This window comes from Lepus europaeus, chromosome 3, assembly GCF_033115175.1.
Source record: "Lepus europaeus isolate LE1 chromosome 3, mLepTim1.pri, whole genome shotgun sequence".
Taxonomy (NCBI): domain Eukaryota; kingdom Metazoa; phylum Chordata; class Mammalia; order Lagomorpha; family Leporidae; genus Lepus; species Lepus europaeus.
In genome coordinates this window covers 120,230,312-120,245,609 of record NC_084829.1, presented here as the reverse complement: position 1 = coordinate 120,245,609, position 15,298 = coordinate 120,230,312, and the positions used below count along the sequence as shown (strand labels likewise).

The following is a 15,298-nucleotide window of genomic DNA, read 5'->3' as shown; positions in this document are numbered from 1 at the left end:
CGTAGAGAACATGTACATTGACTTCCATGCAGGTACAATACAGATAAATAAGAGGACCCAAGAAAGAACAGGATTTATAGTAACTGGGCCCCACAATAATTCCAGAGGGTGTTATGCATCAACAAGATTTTACGGTTACCAGTGTGGTTTTTTTTTTTTTTTTTGGTGCTATTTTGGTATATGCTCTCAAAGCTAGTTTAGTACTTCAATGTGTAATAAAAAATTAGGAAATATGGTTGGTCCAGCTTACATTTTTCACTAGTAATATCCTTTAGAAATGATGGTAGTTTGTTAAATGCCATATACAATATGATTACCTTGGAAATACAGGGACCCAGTGGTTGGAAAGTAAAGGGAAAAATAGAACCAGAGGACCTGCTGTGCTCATTAACCGCAGTTATTTGTAAAAGCATAATAGGAACAATGCTCAGTAGCTGGCTTGGGTGAAAAACTTGTGTTTATGTACATCATCAATTGTGCTGGTAAAAGAATATAGTTTAGTGTCACATTTGATTCAGACATATTTCATACCTAAATAAATAATTATGTTTTTTCTCTTGTGGTAATGTAACTTTAGTAAATTGCATACCACTTTTGGATTTTAGTCTGTGATATATTAGTATGATGTAAAATGTACAATTTGTCATATCTTTTTAATGTACAGGCTGCTCTGAATTGCTCTGAAACAGCTTTAACTCAGATAGCTGATATCTTGGCAAGAATTGCCTCTGTGGAAGAAGGACTTATTTTACTTCTTTATGGTGAAAATATGAACTCTTCCAAAGAAAACAGGTATATCTACATTTTACATCCAGATAACTTTTCTAGTTATAGTTATGTTTCCTGACTAGCCACTATTGACATATTAAATGATCTTTACAAATTTGCAAGAGTAATCAGGGTTATGGTTTCTGTGTGCAGAGTAGGCCTTGATGTCTGTAATTTTTTTTTTCTTTTTTTTTTTAACTTTTATTTAATGAATATAAATTTCCAGTATACAGCTTATGGATTACAATGGCTTCCCCTTCCCATAATTTCCCTCCCACCCGCAACCCTCCCCTCTCCCGCTCCCTCTCCCCTTCCATTCACATTAAAATTAATTTTCAATTCTCTTTATATACAGAAGATCAATTTAGTATACATTAAGTAAAGATTTCAACAGTTTGCACCCACATAGAAACACAAAGTGAAACATACTGTTTGAGTACTAGTTATAGCATTAAATCACAATGTACAGTACATTAAGGACAGAGATCCCACATCAGGAGCAAGCGCACAGTGGCTCCTGTTGTTGACCCAACAAATTGACACTCTAGTTTATGGCACCAGTAACCACCCTAGGCTGTCGTCATGAGTTGCCAAGGCTATGGAAGCCTTCCAAGTTTGCCGACTCTGATCATATTTAGACAAGGTCATAAAAGACAGCAGAAGTCAGCTTGTGAAGAGCCCTGGCAGCTCTGCCAAGAGTTGGGTCACTGGAAATGGACCTGCCCTGGACTCGAAGGATGCCCAGGTCAGAGCCACAGATCTTATTGGCTCCAAGCTGAAAAGCCCTTCACTCAGCCCAACTTCCAAAGTGACCACTGCAGCTGAGGGTATGGTCAAGTAGGGTCAGCAACATTGCAGGCAGAACTGTAAATTTCTTGTTAGAGATGCAACCTGCCTTTACCTGGCCAGCTCTCCTCCCAGGCCAGCCAAGTAATGAAAGTCAACAGAGTGCCTTCCCCTAGGAGGTTCACACCTCCCTTAGGATATACCCCATGTGAAGAGATAGATAGGTCTGGGCCTCTTAACTTACAAGGCCTAAAGCCCACCAGATTATTATCAAGCCCCTTCTATCAGGTTCTATTTGCCTCTAAATCAGAAAAATTACTTGTAGCTTAGACAGCACCTTTCTTAGCTCCTCTAATAATGACTCTGTCCTTTGTTCTAGACCCTGTCTAGTGCACTTGGGCCTCATTCCTTTGTAATCATAACCTCTACTCTACCACCAATGGCTCTACTCCCAACCTGTGTGTACTGATGGTCCTCTTCCCCACTTAATGCTGTATAATTGTTCAAACCTGGTAAATGCCACTCTTAGGATCATTGGTTACTATCCTCACCCTGTCTTTGATGTCTGTAATTTTTTTTTAAGATTTGTTTGTTATTTGAAAGTCAGAGTTACACACACACACACAGAGAGAGAGGTCTTCCATCTGCTGGTTCACTCCCCAATTGGCTGTAACGGCCAGAGCTGCGCCAATCCGAAGGCAGGAGCCAGGAGCTTCTTCCTGGTCTCCCATGTGAGTGCAGGGGCCCAAGGACTTGGGCCATCTCTTCCACTGTTTTCCCAGGCCATAGCAGAGAGCTGGATCAGAAGTGAAGCAGCCGGAACCTGATCTGGCACCCATATGGGATGTCAGTACTACAAGCAACGGCTTTATCTGCTATGCCACAGTGCCAGCCCTGATGTCTATAATTTCAAAATGAGTCAGAGGGTTCATTCTAAATGTGATCATCCCTCAAAAAATTCTAAAGGCACACATGATTGATTGAAGTCAGATCAAACAAAGGTGTTCAAAGGAGAAGCTATTTTCCCTTTTCTGTGATCACCTAGTGGGAGATGCCTGACCAATGGCACATTTTGATATTTAGGCTTCTAGACTTTCTCTACACTTACAGTGATCTGATACATCAGACAAATGTACAATCACACCAACATACAGACCTGAATATTTCTGTCTCCTCTTTACCAAAATGGTATCATTATTCTGAAATTTGAGTTTTATGTGTAACCATGTACATTTTTCTAGATGAGTACAGAATGAAATGTTCCTTTCTTTAATAGATTTATTTATTTGAAGGACAGAATGACAGAGCAAGCATGCTTCTATTTGCTGTGTCACTCTCCAGATGGCCCCAGTGGTTGGTGCTGAGCCAGACCAAAGCCAAGAGCCTGGAATTCCATCTGGGTCTCCCAAGTGGGTGGCAGGGACTCAAGTACTTTGGCTATCATCCACTGCTTTCCCAAGTACTTTAGTAGGGAGCTAGTTTAGAAGTAGAGCGCATCCAGGACTTGAACTAGCACTCCATATGGGTTGCCGATGTTGCAAGCAGCTTGTTCTCATAATAAGTTAGGAAGTTATTCCTTCTATTTTGTCTTTTGGAACTGTTGAAGAGATTTGGTATAATTTATTCCTTAAGTGTTTGATAGAATTTACAAATGAACCAGTTTGAGCTTGGTATTTTCTATTTTGGGAGGCTATTAATTATTTATTCAGTTTCATAATATATATATATATGTATATATATATATATATATATATATATATATATATATATATATCAGTCCAGGTTGTCTATTTCTTCTTTTTTAATTTTTTGCTTTCAATATAGAAGTTTTTTAAACAAATGTTTTAATTTATATAAGGTGAATGAATATCATGTATTTCACATATACAGAATTAGGAGAATAGTGATACTTCCCACACTACTTTCCTTCAGTGGTTGAGGCTGGACTAGGTGGAAGCTCCTACATGGGTACAGGGGCCCATGCACTTGGGTCATACTGTGCTACTTTCCTAGGAGCATTACCAGGGAGCTGTATCAGAAGTAGAGCAGCTAGAATTCTAGCCAGCACCCATTTGGTTAGGCTGTGTCACATGTGGTGGCTTTACCTGTTGTGCCACATGCTGGCCCCAACACCAGGGGTTTTAAAACCTTAATGGAAAATGTCTATTGTGAAAAAAATTATATATGGTTTTCAAAAAATTGTTGTCCTAAAATAAACTTACCTTTTAATTCCATTTTCTATGAACTTTTTTTTTAAAAAAAACTTATTTCAGAATATTTTTAAATTTAAAAAAAATTGTGAGGCAGTACAGTTAGCCCCTATACCCAAATTCCCCTACTGACAGATTAGTAAGTTTAATTTGTTCTTGTTGTTCTTTTTGGTGGTTGCCTTGTTTTTGTACAACAGGATTGTTTGTAATTACTAATTACATTGTTTTAATTGTATTTAATCATATTTTAAATAATATTACACTGCTTAACTGCTAGTACAATGACCTCATAGCAGTGTTCCCAATTTCTCCCTCCTGTTCCTTATGACATTGTTATTTACTTTATTTTTCCATAAGCTAACATCACTAGTTACATTTTTATAATTTTGAGCAGATCTATTCATTAGATCAATTAGTATAGAAAAATAAAAAAAAATTTTTCTTTCATCATTTTAGATTCACTCTGAAAGTGATAATGCTGAATCTGAGAGCACATATATATTTTTAAAATTTTTTAACTTTTATTTAATGAATATAAATTTCCAAAGTACAGCTTATGGATTACAATGGCTTCCCCCTCCCATAAGAGCACATATATTTAAACTTAAAATCTTACTGTTTCTGCCAGATTATTTTCCAATATTCCATGAAATTTTACCTTCTTGCCAGAAATGTGTGAAATGTATGAGCAGTGTCTTTTTTTTTTTTTTTTTTTTTTGATAGGCAGAGTGGATAGTGAGAGAGAGAGACAGAGAGAAAGGTCTTCCTTTTTGCCGTTGGTTCACTCTCCAATGGCCGCTGCGGCCGGCGCATCTCGCTGATCCGAAGCCAGGAGCCAGGTGCTTCTCCTGGTCTCCCATGCGGGTGCAGGGCCCAAGCACTTGGGCCATCCTCCACTGCCTTCCCAGGCCATAGCAGAGAGCTGGCCTGGAAGAGGGGCAACCAGGATAGAATCCGGCGCCCCAACCGGGATTAGAACCTGGTGTGCTGGCGCCGCAAGGCAGAGGATTAGCCTGTTAAGCCACGGCGCCGGCTGTGAGCAGTGTCTTTTTAAAAATATTCAGTTTGTTAAGGTTTTGGCAAACTCATGAATTAATGAGATTATTTTAATTCTTATTTACTCAACTCACATTGAACTTGAGCATCTTCTTGCTCCTGCGAAGATAGTTACTATTTTCATTTCCTTGATATTAATGTTCCTTTCTATGTTATTTGCAAATTTTTAATTTGATTTTTCATTAACTCAAGGTTACTTAAGGACACATGCAAGCTTTATTATAAAGAATAGAAATTTCTTTTTTCTTTATAATTTCTGTTTTTATTTTTAAGTTTTAATTAGTTTTTCACAGATTCAATATGGTTTGTAGTTAACAATTCTAAGACCATAGTGATATACGCTCCCCCATCTCCTGCCCACCCTCCTGCCTTCTTCCTTTCTTTTTTATTAGTTTTTGAGATAATATTTTAAATATATATTAAGCACAAAGTGTTAATACATCACCAAATAAAAAGTTTAAGAAATAAAAAGAAAAAAAATCCTCATTTGTGGAAATATAGACAATAGCTATAAGCAATAATTGAATAGAAAATGAACATTTCACACATATACAATTAATTTCAAAGTATCACAATTCATTCACATTACAGTAGAACAGCATTCTTAGCCATTGATTTGAAAAAGGTATAAAACAAAGTTTAACAAAATGACATTTGCAGCAGTACTGATACACACAGGCCTTTCTTTCTCTTTCCCTTCCTTCTTCCCTCCCTCCCTCCCTCCATTCCTCCCTCCCTTGCTTCATTCCTTCCTTCCCTTATTTTTTCTTGTTTGTTTTTAAATTTTAGCTCCCATATATATGGGAGGACATGCGATATTTGTCTTGTGTCTGGCTTATTTCACTCAACGTGATGTCCTCTAGTTTCGTCCTTTTTGCTGCAAATGGTAGATTTCATTTTTTTTATCGGTGAGTAATATCTCATTGTGTATATATTCTACTTTTTCTTTATCTATTCATCTGATGATGAACACCTTGATTGATTCCAAATTTTGACTATTGTGAACATGATGCTGCAGGTATCTCTTTGATATAGCATATTCATTTCTTTTGAGTGTGGGATTGCTGAATCATATGGCAAGTTTACTTCTAGTTTTCTAAGCTATCTCCTCAGTGTTTTCCAAGCAGCTACACTAATTTATATTCCCACTAACAGTGTCTAAGTGTTCCCTTTTCTTCACATCCTAGCCAGCATTTGTTACTCTTAATGCTGTGAATTTTAGCCAGTCTGACAGGGATGAGGCAATCTCTCGTTGTGGTTTTCATTTGCATTTCCTTGTTGGCTAATGAAGTTCAGCATTTTTTCGTATATTTGTTGGCCATTTGCATTTCTTCTTTAGAGAACTGTCTATTGAGGTCCTTTGCTCATTTCTTAACTGGATTGGTTGTTCCTTTGTTGTTGAGTTTTTGTTAAGTTGCTGAAATATTCCAAATATTTATCCTTTATCAGATAGGTTGCTTGCAAATATTTTGTCTCATTCTGTTGTATGTCTCTTCTCTGTATTGATTGTTTCCTTTGCTGAGCAGAAGGTTCTGAGTTACACGTAATCCCATTTGTTTAGGTTTGCTTTTGTTGCCTGTACTTTGAGGGTTTTATCTAAGAAGTCATCCCCTACATCAATGTCTTGGAGTGTTTCCTCTATTTGCTTTCAGCAACTTAATAGTCTCAGATATTAAATGGAGGTCTTTGATTCATTTCAAATTGATTTTTGTATATGGTGAGATGTACGGATCTAATTCCATTCTTCTACATATATATATATATATATATATATATGTATGTATATCTGGTGATATGTATATATACATATACATGCACACATACATATCTCCAGATTTGCCAGCACCATTTGTTGAAGAGATTACTCCACTGTATGTTCTGAACACTTTTGTCAAAAATCATTTAAGTGTATGGATGTGGATTAATTTCTGGGCTTTCTCGTCTGTTCCATTAATCTATGTTTAGGATTTATGTGAGTACTATGCTTGTTTAATTATTATAGCCTTGTGGTATGTTTTGAAGTCAGGTATTATAATGCCTTCAGCTTGATTTTTCTTGCACAGGATCACTTTGACTTTTCTGGGTCTTTTGTGTTTCCATATGAATTTTAGGATTTCTTTCCTAATTCTGAAAAGAATGTCATGGGTATTTTGAATAGCGATTATATTGAATCTGTTGATTTCTTTGGGTAGTAAAGACATTTTAATGATTTTGATTCTTCTAATTCATAAGCAATAATTCCATTTTTTGTCCTCAATGATTTCTTTCATCAATGTTTGAGGTTTTTTTTGTGTGTGGTTTTAAGTAACCCTGTTTGCATTAATTTATTAAAGCATTTAAAGGAAACTAATACATGAAATTTGTGGTACATAATAGGTGTTTAGCAAATCAGATTTTTTTCCCTTTTATTCTCCATCAAAGAAGGAAGTACCTTTCTCTGACGGGAGGAGAGAACTTCCACTCTGACTGTGGCCTTGTCTAAATAAGATCAGAGTTGGCAAACTCAAGAGGCTTCCATAGCCTTGGCAGCTCATGACAAGAGCCACGGTTTTAATTACTGACATCATAAATAAGAGTGTCAATTGTTAAATCAACAACAGGAGTTACTGTGTACTTACTCCCCATGTAGGATCTCTGTCCTTAATGCGTTGTACTGTATGAATTAACGGTGTAACTAGTACTCAAACAGTACTTTATACTTTGTGTATCTGTGTGGGTGTAAACTGTTGAAATCTTTACTTAGTAATACTAAATTGATCTTCTGTATATAAAGATAATTGAAAATGAATCTTGATGAAGAATGGGATGGGAGAGGGAGTGGGAGATGGGATGGTTGCAGTTGGGAGGAAGATTATGGGGGGAAAAAGCCACTGTAATCCAAAAGTTGTACTTTTCAAATTATATTTATTAAATGAAAGTTAAAAAAGAATAAACTAAAAAAACCCAAAAGCTGGGTAGACTAAAAGTGAGCAAAATAAATGGAGAATTTTTGTGACAAAGTTAAGCTTTTGGTTATACATCAGAAAGTCAAGAGTAAATGACCTTGGAATCACTTTTAGGTGTCATCTTTTAGTCCTACAGGTGCTCACATAATTGCCCAATTTTCAAAAAAACTTCTTGATGAAGATATTTCTACTTTTTCTGGATCTGAGATATTGCCTGTTGTTAAAGGAGCTTTTATTTCTGTGTGTCGTCAAATATATGGTACATGTGAAGGCCTGCAGGTGTTAATTCCTTATGGTTTGCATGAATCTATAGCAAAGGTATGGAAGAAGGTAAGTATTTTCAAGTTTCCTTTCACATCCATGCAAGTCTTTATTTCAAGTATAGTCATGATTGTAGTATTGTTCTCTGGACAAAATATTTTTGGGGATTAAATATAACTTCTTTAGCAACATAGCACTCTAGGGGACACAGTATTTCTTAATTTGTCATATGTCTTCAGTACTTCTTTCAATGGAACAGAATTCTAAGACTTAACTGGTTATTATGTCTTTTCATCTGGTAGTACTTTCCACATGAATTTTCTTTGCACAGATGAACATTCCTCTTTACAAATTATTTCTGAATAATTTTTTTTGGATAGCTAATTTTTGTTAGGAATGCTGGAAATAATGTAAGAATAGCCATTTATGGTATATATAAATGGATTAATAAGTATTTTCATCCTTATTTTATTGTATTATTTTTTAAAACATTTGTTAGAAGTCAGGGTTATAGGGGGAAGGAGAGAGAGAGGTATAGAGACTAGGGGAGAGAGAGAAAGAGAGAGGATGTTCCATCTGCTGGTTCACACCTTAAGTGGCCGGGCCAAAGCCAAGAATCACAAGTCCAGATATCCCATGTAGATAACAGGGTCTAAGCACTTTGACCATCTTCCACTGCTTTTTCCCAGGCCATTGGCAGGGAGCCAGATTGGAAGGGGAGAAGCAAGCACACAAACTGGTGCTCATATAGGATGACAGCATTGCTGATGCTGGCTTTACCTGCTACACCACAGTGCGGGCCCCCTTATATAGTTTTTTAAAAATAAGATACTTTATGTATTTGATGAACAAATCATTAAACTTTTGAAGAACACTTAATTTTAATTATTGTAAGGATCAAAAATGAAGTGCGCTAGAAGAGAGCTCAGGAGTAGTGCTATCAGTAAGAAAAAGAATAACATAAATTTATCTGTTTGTTTTTTTAGACAAGTTTTCTATCAGAAAGAATTCCTACTCCAGTAGAGGGTTCTGATTCTGTTTCCTCAGTGAGCCAGGTATCTCAAAACATGTAAGTATAGTTGATTAATATCATCTGTTTATTATCATTACTGAAATAATTTTCAAGTTATTATGATGTAATGAATGCTATAGCAAGATATTTTATAGGAAAGTAAATGTATTCACATAGGATCAAGGAAAATTACAGATCAGAGGGAATTTTATATACCATATGATACTTTTTTTTTTTAAGATTTATTTATTCATTTGAAAGACAGAGTTAGAAAAGGAGAGACAGAGATAGAGATCTCCCATCTGATAGTTCACTCCTCAATAGCTGCAATGACCACGGCTGGGCCAGGCCGAAGCCAGCAGCCAGTATCTTCTTCTGGGTCTCCGGTGTGTGTACAGCAGCTCATGGACTTGGACCATCTTCTACTGCTTTCCCAGGTGCATTCGCAGGGGGCTGGATTAGAAGTGGAGCAGCTTGTGCTCAAACTGGTACTCATATGGGATGCGGGTGCTGCAGACAGTGACTTAATCTGCTAAGCCACAGCGCTGGCCTCTACCATGTGGTACTTTTAAAAAAATCTAGCAATATTGCTTTTGTATTTAAATTTTGAATTAGGAAACTTCCCATACTGTTGATGTTTCCTAAAATTTGGAGAATTACCAATACTAAAATTAGAAAGCTGACCTGAGAGTTCAATGAAAGTGAAATGTTTTCAAATGCCAGTGAAGTTCATTTATTTAAAAATATTTTTCAAAATATGGTGGGGATATATTTTAATTATGCTCTGACACTAGAAAATTATTTATTTTTGTATATTTTAATTTGTATCTTCATATTTCTTTTTTAAAATTTTATTTAAGTTGTGTAAGTTTCATGTATTTCATATATACAGAGTTAGGAACATAATGATACTTTCCTTCCTACCCTCCCTCCCACCCAATCTCTAACTCTTCTTACTCCTTCATCTCACATTCCCACTCTTATTTTTTACAAAGGTGTATTTTCAGTTTACTCAATGATCATATAGTTAATCCCACACTAAGTATAAGAGTTCAAGAAATAGCATGAAGGAAAATAAAACAAAACACTGTTTCTCAACAGAAGAGAGAAGGGTTGTAAATAATCATCAGAATGTCTGTTTCACTCCTAAACATTACACTTCATGTTTCTTTAAAATGCCATTAAGGTATGGAATCAGATTAGTGGAGTAAATTTTTCTTTTTAAATAAGGTCTGATGACATTTGTTCCAAGATTTCTATTTTGTAGTTGAGTATTGGGATAGCTTAAAAAGATAATAATTTGGAAGAACTTTAAGGAATATTCTCTATTAAAATGAATACTACAGTTGAGTTTGAATTTCTTCTTTATGTAGGTATCGTTTAACTTAGAAAAACAACTGATCAAACAGAAAACCTTTTGCGTTTCTTTGATAAAATAATACTCAACAAATAAATAATTCTTGAAAAGTTTTCTGAGTTTTTCCTAATTTAGTTGTCACAGACTTAACTATTTTTCTTTGTCATTAACGGGATGAGAAAAACATTCCTACAATTCATTATTGAGACAATATTTGGATTTGTTTTCTTTATTTTGAACTCTAGTTTGTCATTTTGTTTTCATTCATGCATTCATTTTTCCTTTTATTTATTCAGCTATTTATCAAATCAAGTGCTATGCTGAGTTCCAAAGACACATACAGATCTTAGTGAGCATGTTGTATAGTGGGATACAAATAAGTACATGACAACATAATATGCTAAATTTGTATGATGGGGGTTGCACAAAGTCCATTGTGAACCAACTTCTGGGGGAAGTCTTCTTAGAAGTTATTGTGAAACTTATAAAGAATACAGGGATAATCACAGTGTAAATAGAGGAAAGCTTAAATATTATTACAGGTGAAGAAATGGTGCAGTCAGTAGGCTAGAAGTGGTAGGGAATATGATTAATGTATTTAAAATATTTCACTTTTTTAGTATTTTTAGACATTGATGTTTTTGTATGAGAAAGCTATTAATTTATATACACAATTCTATTATTCATGAGTTATAAACCAATTAAAAGATACAGAAATAAAAAAAATTGAATAACATAGGCTTCCTATGATTGGTCTTAAGAATTTGAAAGATTTGCGCTAGCCATAATATGTGATGGCCAGTTGTAGGCGTCCCTCAAGTCAGAACTTACTGCTATCAACCTTAACAGCTGCATATTTAAGCAGAACAAAATGTGTGCTTCCTATGGGTAGTTGGATCTGCAAAGGGTAGTGGACTGGAGAGAAAGGCGATGCTTAGCAAGGATGCTTTGGTCATTCTTCAAATTTCCTAAATTTCTGTTTCTTCCATGGGGAAGGAGGAGTAGGTGATTGGGTGGAGAGAGCTAAACAGATTTAAAGTGGATGATGTGCTCCATATGGAAACTTGATATCAGGAGAAAGGAGGTTCCCTAACATCTGATATTAATGTCTGTATTAGTCAGAGTTCTCCAGAGAGAACCAAAAAGACATCTAAAAAGACATCTGTCTATCTATCTATCAATTGATTGATTGATAGATCTATCTATCTATCTATCTATCTCTGTATCTATACTGATAGCAATATCAATATATGAGAGAGGATTTATTAGAGCTATTGCTTCATGCAATTATGGAAGCTAAGAAGTCCCATGACTTAATATTTACAAGCCAGAGATCTTGAGGAACCTGGTAATGTGGATTAATCCAAGTCCACAGGTTTGAATGGTACAGTGCTGGTTCACTTCCTCAGATAGGGCTGGGCCAGGCTAAAGCTGGGAGACAAGAGCTTCTTTTGGGTCTCCCATGTTTTTGCAGGGGCCCAAGTGCTTGGGCCATCTTCTGCTGCTTTCTCGGGTATATTAGCAGGGAGCTGGATCTGCCTTTTGGACAAATAAATCATAAAAAATAGTGTTTCTGTATTAAAAAATGGTTAATATAAGATGTCAATATGTATATATTTATATATATTTTTAAAACTTGAAAATAGATGTTTGTGTATTTTGAAATGCAGTATAGGTTTTAGCAGACTTTTACTCATTGAAACTCTGAATACTCCCTAATTCTCAGCCTTGTAACAGTTACCTAGACTTTCTTCTTTATCTTTTTGATCACCTAATTAATTTTTCCAACAAATATTAAATAAATCACTGACGTGTTGACTATTAAAAAATTCTGTTTGTTGAAATATGAGGCCCATTTTTTCCCCCTCTGAATCTATCTTTTAATTTTTCAAACATAATTATCCTTTAATATTAACATTTGAAGGTTTTTTTATATCTGAAAATATGTATTCTCCCTCCAACCTACACAGATGCTTCCCCTACAAACACACATTCTCATTCTTAAATGATAGTTTACTGGTCTATAAATGTTTAAGTAACAATTATTTCTCATCATCACTATTTGATGCTGTTGTATTAGAATATAGTAATTGATAAATTAGTTGTTAATATAATTACCTTTCCCTTGTAGGTTGTATTTTCACTTTAAGAGTTGAAATTTTTTTTTATATTTGCTACTTTTGTATGATTTAAGTTTATTCAACTTGGTACTTGGAATGATCTTTTAGCTATAGTCTGAAATGTCTTTCCTAAATTCTAAAAAAACTGTATCATCTTTTTAAAAAATTTTCAACTGGCAAATTATATGTATATGGAGTACAATGCTTTTAAAATGTTTCCACTCTCTTTTCTTGTAGCTTCTGTTTCCTCTCTCTCTGGAGAAAGTTGTTGGCCTTCCTTGTTAAAGTGTTGTGAGAAAAAAAGATGTCATTTTCCAAAAGTAAAATAATTTATATTAAAAACCTATAAAAATAAGAAGAGATAATATGTATGATATGCTTTAGAAAGTCCTAAGATATTTTATAATGAATTGCAAAAGTACATAAATAACAGAGTTGAGAATTTGGGAAGCCAGCTACAGTACAATTATAATAGAAAAATAGAATGAAATTAAGGCATGGGTGAGAGAACCTAGGTGTAATAAAGTGCTGACATATACTTAGTATCTCATTCATTCACTGAACAAAAATTGTTAGTATAGAAGATGTAAGAAGAGGGGAATTCACTTTCAAAGAAATCATTATTTTATCTGGAAAGATTCTTTGAGTAATTTGCAGCCAATTTGCTGTAAATTTAGTTACTGTCACTATTGAGTTGAAGTACTTTCTTTTCAGTTTTGAACATACTGACAAAAATCCTACTTTTTTTTACCTTTCAGTATGGCTTGGGAAGAGAATTTGTTGGATAATTTACTAAATTTTGCTGCCACTCCCAAGGGATTACTACTTCTTCAAAGAACAGGTGCCATCAATGAATGTGTGACGTTTATGTTCAACCGATATGCAAAAAAACTACAGGTATGAAATACCATCTGTCAAAGGCAAGAGAAATTTTTGTTGTTATAAAAGCCATTAAGAACAATATTCTGTTTTCTGTGCATGAGGAGGTTAGTAAGCCTTAATTAAAAATCCATCTATCATTGTAATATTTAACTCAATTTTTTTTGTAGGAAAGCATTAGAGAATTGGTGTTGGTATCTGTATTCATAGAATTGCACATAACCAGATGGAATTCAGAAATTCAGTTGATCATCCAGATGTTTTATAAATATAATATCAAACATCTGGATGCATTGAAGCTGTTAGGAACTTCTGGATGAAAAAGTGCTATTAAGCCAAATGCATGTGTCATTAAGATTGAGGCCTCACATTTAAATGTGTATATTTGTAGAGGCATTCCGTTGTCCTGCTATTAAATAAAACTTGCAATATCACCTAGCTTTATTCAATCAGAGGCTCTTGAGTTGTATTCAACATTTCTTCAGTCTTTTTAAGAGTCTTAGGTGTGCTTTTGAGAGTGTTTTTCTTTTCTTTGGTTCTCTGATTGTAAAAAGTGTTTTCTTTCTTCTTGCTCTCTTCAATTCTAATTTTTACTTTTGTTTAAATCTATAAGAAAACAGATAATTAAACTTTTTTAGTTGTCTTTGTGAAGAAGTTCCTGAATGAGGGCTCTGACCATCCCCTCATACACAAAAGGTGTCAATATTATCTTATGATATTAGGTTTGCATGTATAGATACATATGTATGATTTCAGATTTTTGTGCTGAAAATTTTTTTATTCCATTTTCAATGAAGTTTTTTTCATTTTATTTGAGAGACACAGATGCCTGTACCAAACCATTCTATTCACTGCCTGTCCTTCTGTGAACTTGAAGTACTCTTGTACGTTTTTATTTTGTTTTATTTTAATGAACCTCAAGTATAGAGAAGGTAGTTGTTTCTGTGCTTCAGTTTCTGGCATATTGCCCTCCTACATTCATGTAAGTTTCCACTTTATGTGTTTTATTCTGGTATCATTCTTGATTCTTGGTTCCATTTCACCTTGCCTAAATCTTCTAATCCTACTTTTCCATGCCAGTGTGTTTACTGTGTGTAACAGCCATGGATATGTGGATTTCTTATAGGAAATACAGATTTTTGTCAAGGTTTTTGAAACTGACATACATTTGGTTTTAATTTTTTTTCCCATTTTTTTTTTTAACTTTTATTCAGTGCATACAAATTTCCAGTGCACAGCTCATGGATCACAATGGCTTCCGCCTCCCACAACACCCCTCCCACCCGCAACCCTCCCCTCCCCCGCCCCTCTCCCCCTCCATTTGCATCAAGATTCATCCCCAATTCTCTTCACATACAGAAGATCAATTCAGTATAAAGATTTCAACAGTTTGCACCCACATAGAAACACAAAGTGAAACATACTATTTGAGTACTAGTTATAGTATTAAATCAAAATGTACAGTACATTAAGGACAGAGATCCCACATGAGGAGCAAGTGCACAGTGACTCCTGTTGTTGACTCAACAAATTTACACTCTAGTTTATGGCGCCAGCAACCACCCTAGGCTCTCGTCATGAGCTGCCAAGGCCATGGAAGCCTTCCAAGTTCGCCGACTCTGATCATATTTAGATGAGGTCATAAAAGACAGGGTGAGGATAGTAACCAATGATCCTAAGAGTGACATTTACCAGGTTTGAACAATTATACAGCATTAAGTGGGGAAGAGGACCATCAGTACACACAGGTTGGGAGTAGAGCCATTGGTGGTAGAGGTTATGATTACAAAGGAATGAGGCCCAAGTGCGCTAGACAGGGTCCAGAACAAAGGACAGAGTCATTATTAGAGGAGCTAAGAAAGGTGCTGTCCAAACTACAATTAAGTTTTCTGATTGAGAGGCAA

At 35.2% G+C, this 15,298-nt stretch overlaps 1 protein-coding gene across 10 annotated transcripts in view; it reads left to right on the top strand.

Moving 5' to 3' along the window:
• The window catches only part of TBC1D32 (TBC1 domain family member 32), a 304,455-nt gene that overhangs the window by 85,182 nt on the left and 203,975 nt on the right, over positions 1–15,298 (top strand). For all 10 annotated transcript variants that reach the window (XM_062186699.1, XM_062186693.1, XM_062186698.1 and 7 more), the window contains 4 exons: positions 665–792; positions 7,894–8,095; positions 9,013–9,095; positions 13,274–13,412. In XM_062186699.1, coding sequence (XP_062042683.1) covers positions 665–792; positions 7,894–8,095; positions 9,013–9,095; positions 13,274–13,412 — 552 coding nt within the window. The remainder of the gene's footprint in view (positions 1–664; positions 793–7,893; positions 8,096–9,012; positions 9,096–13,273; positions 13,413–15,298) is intronic.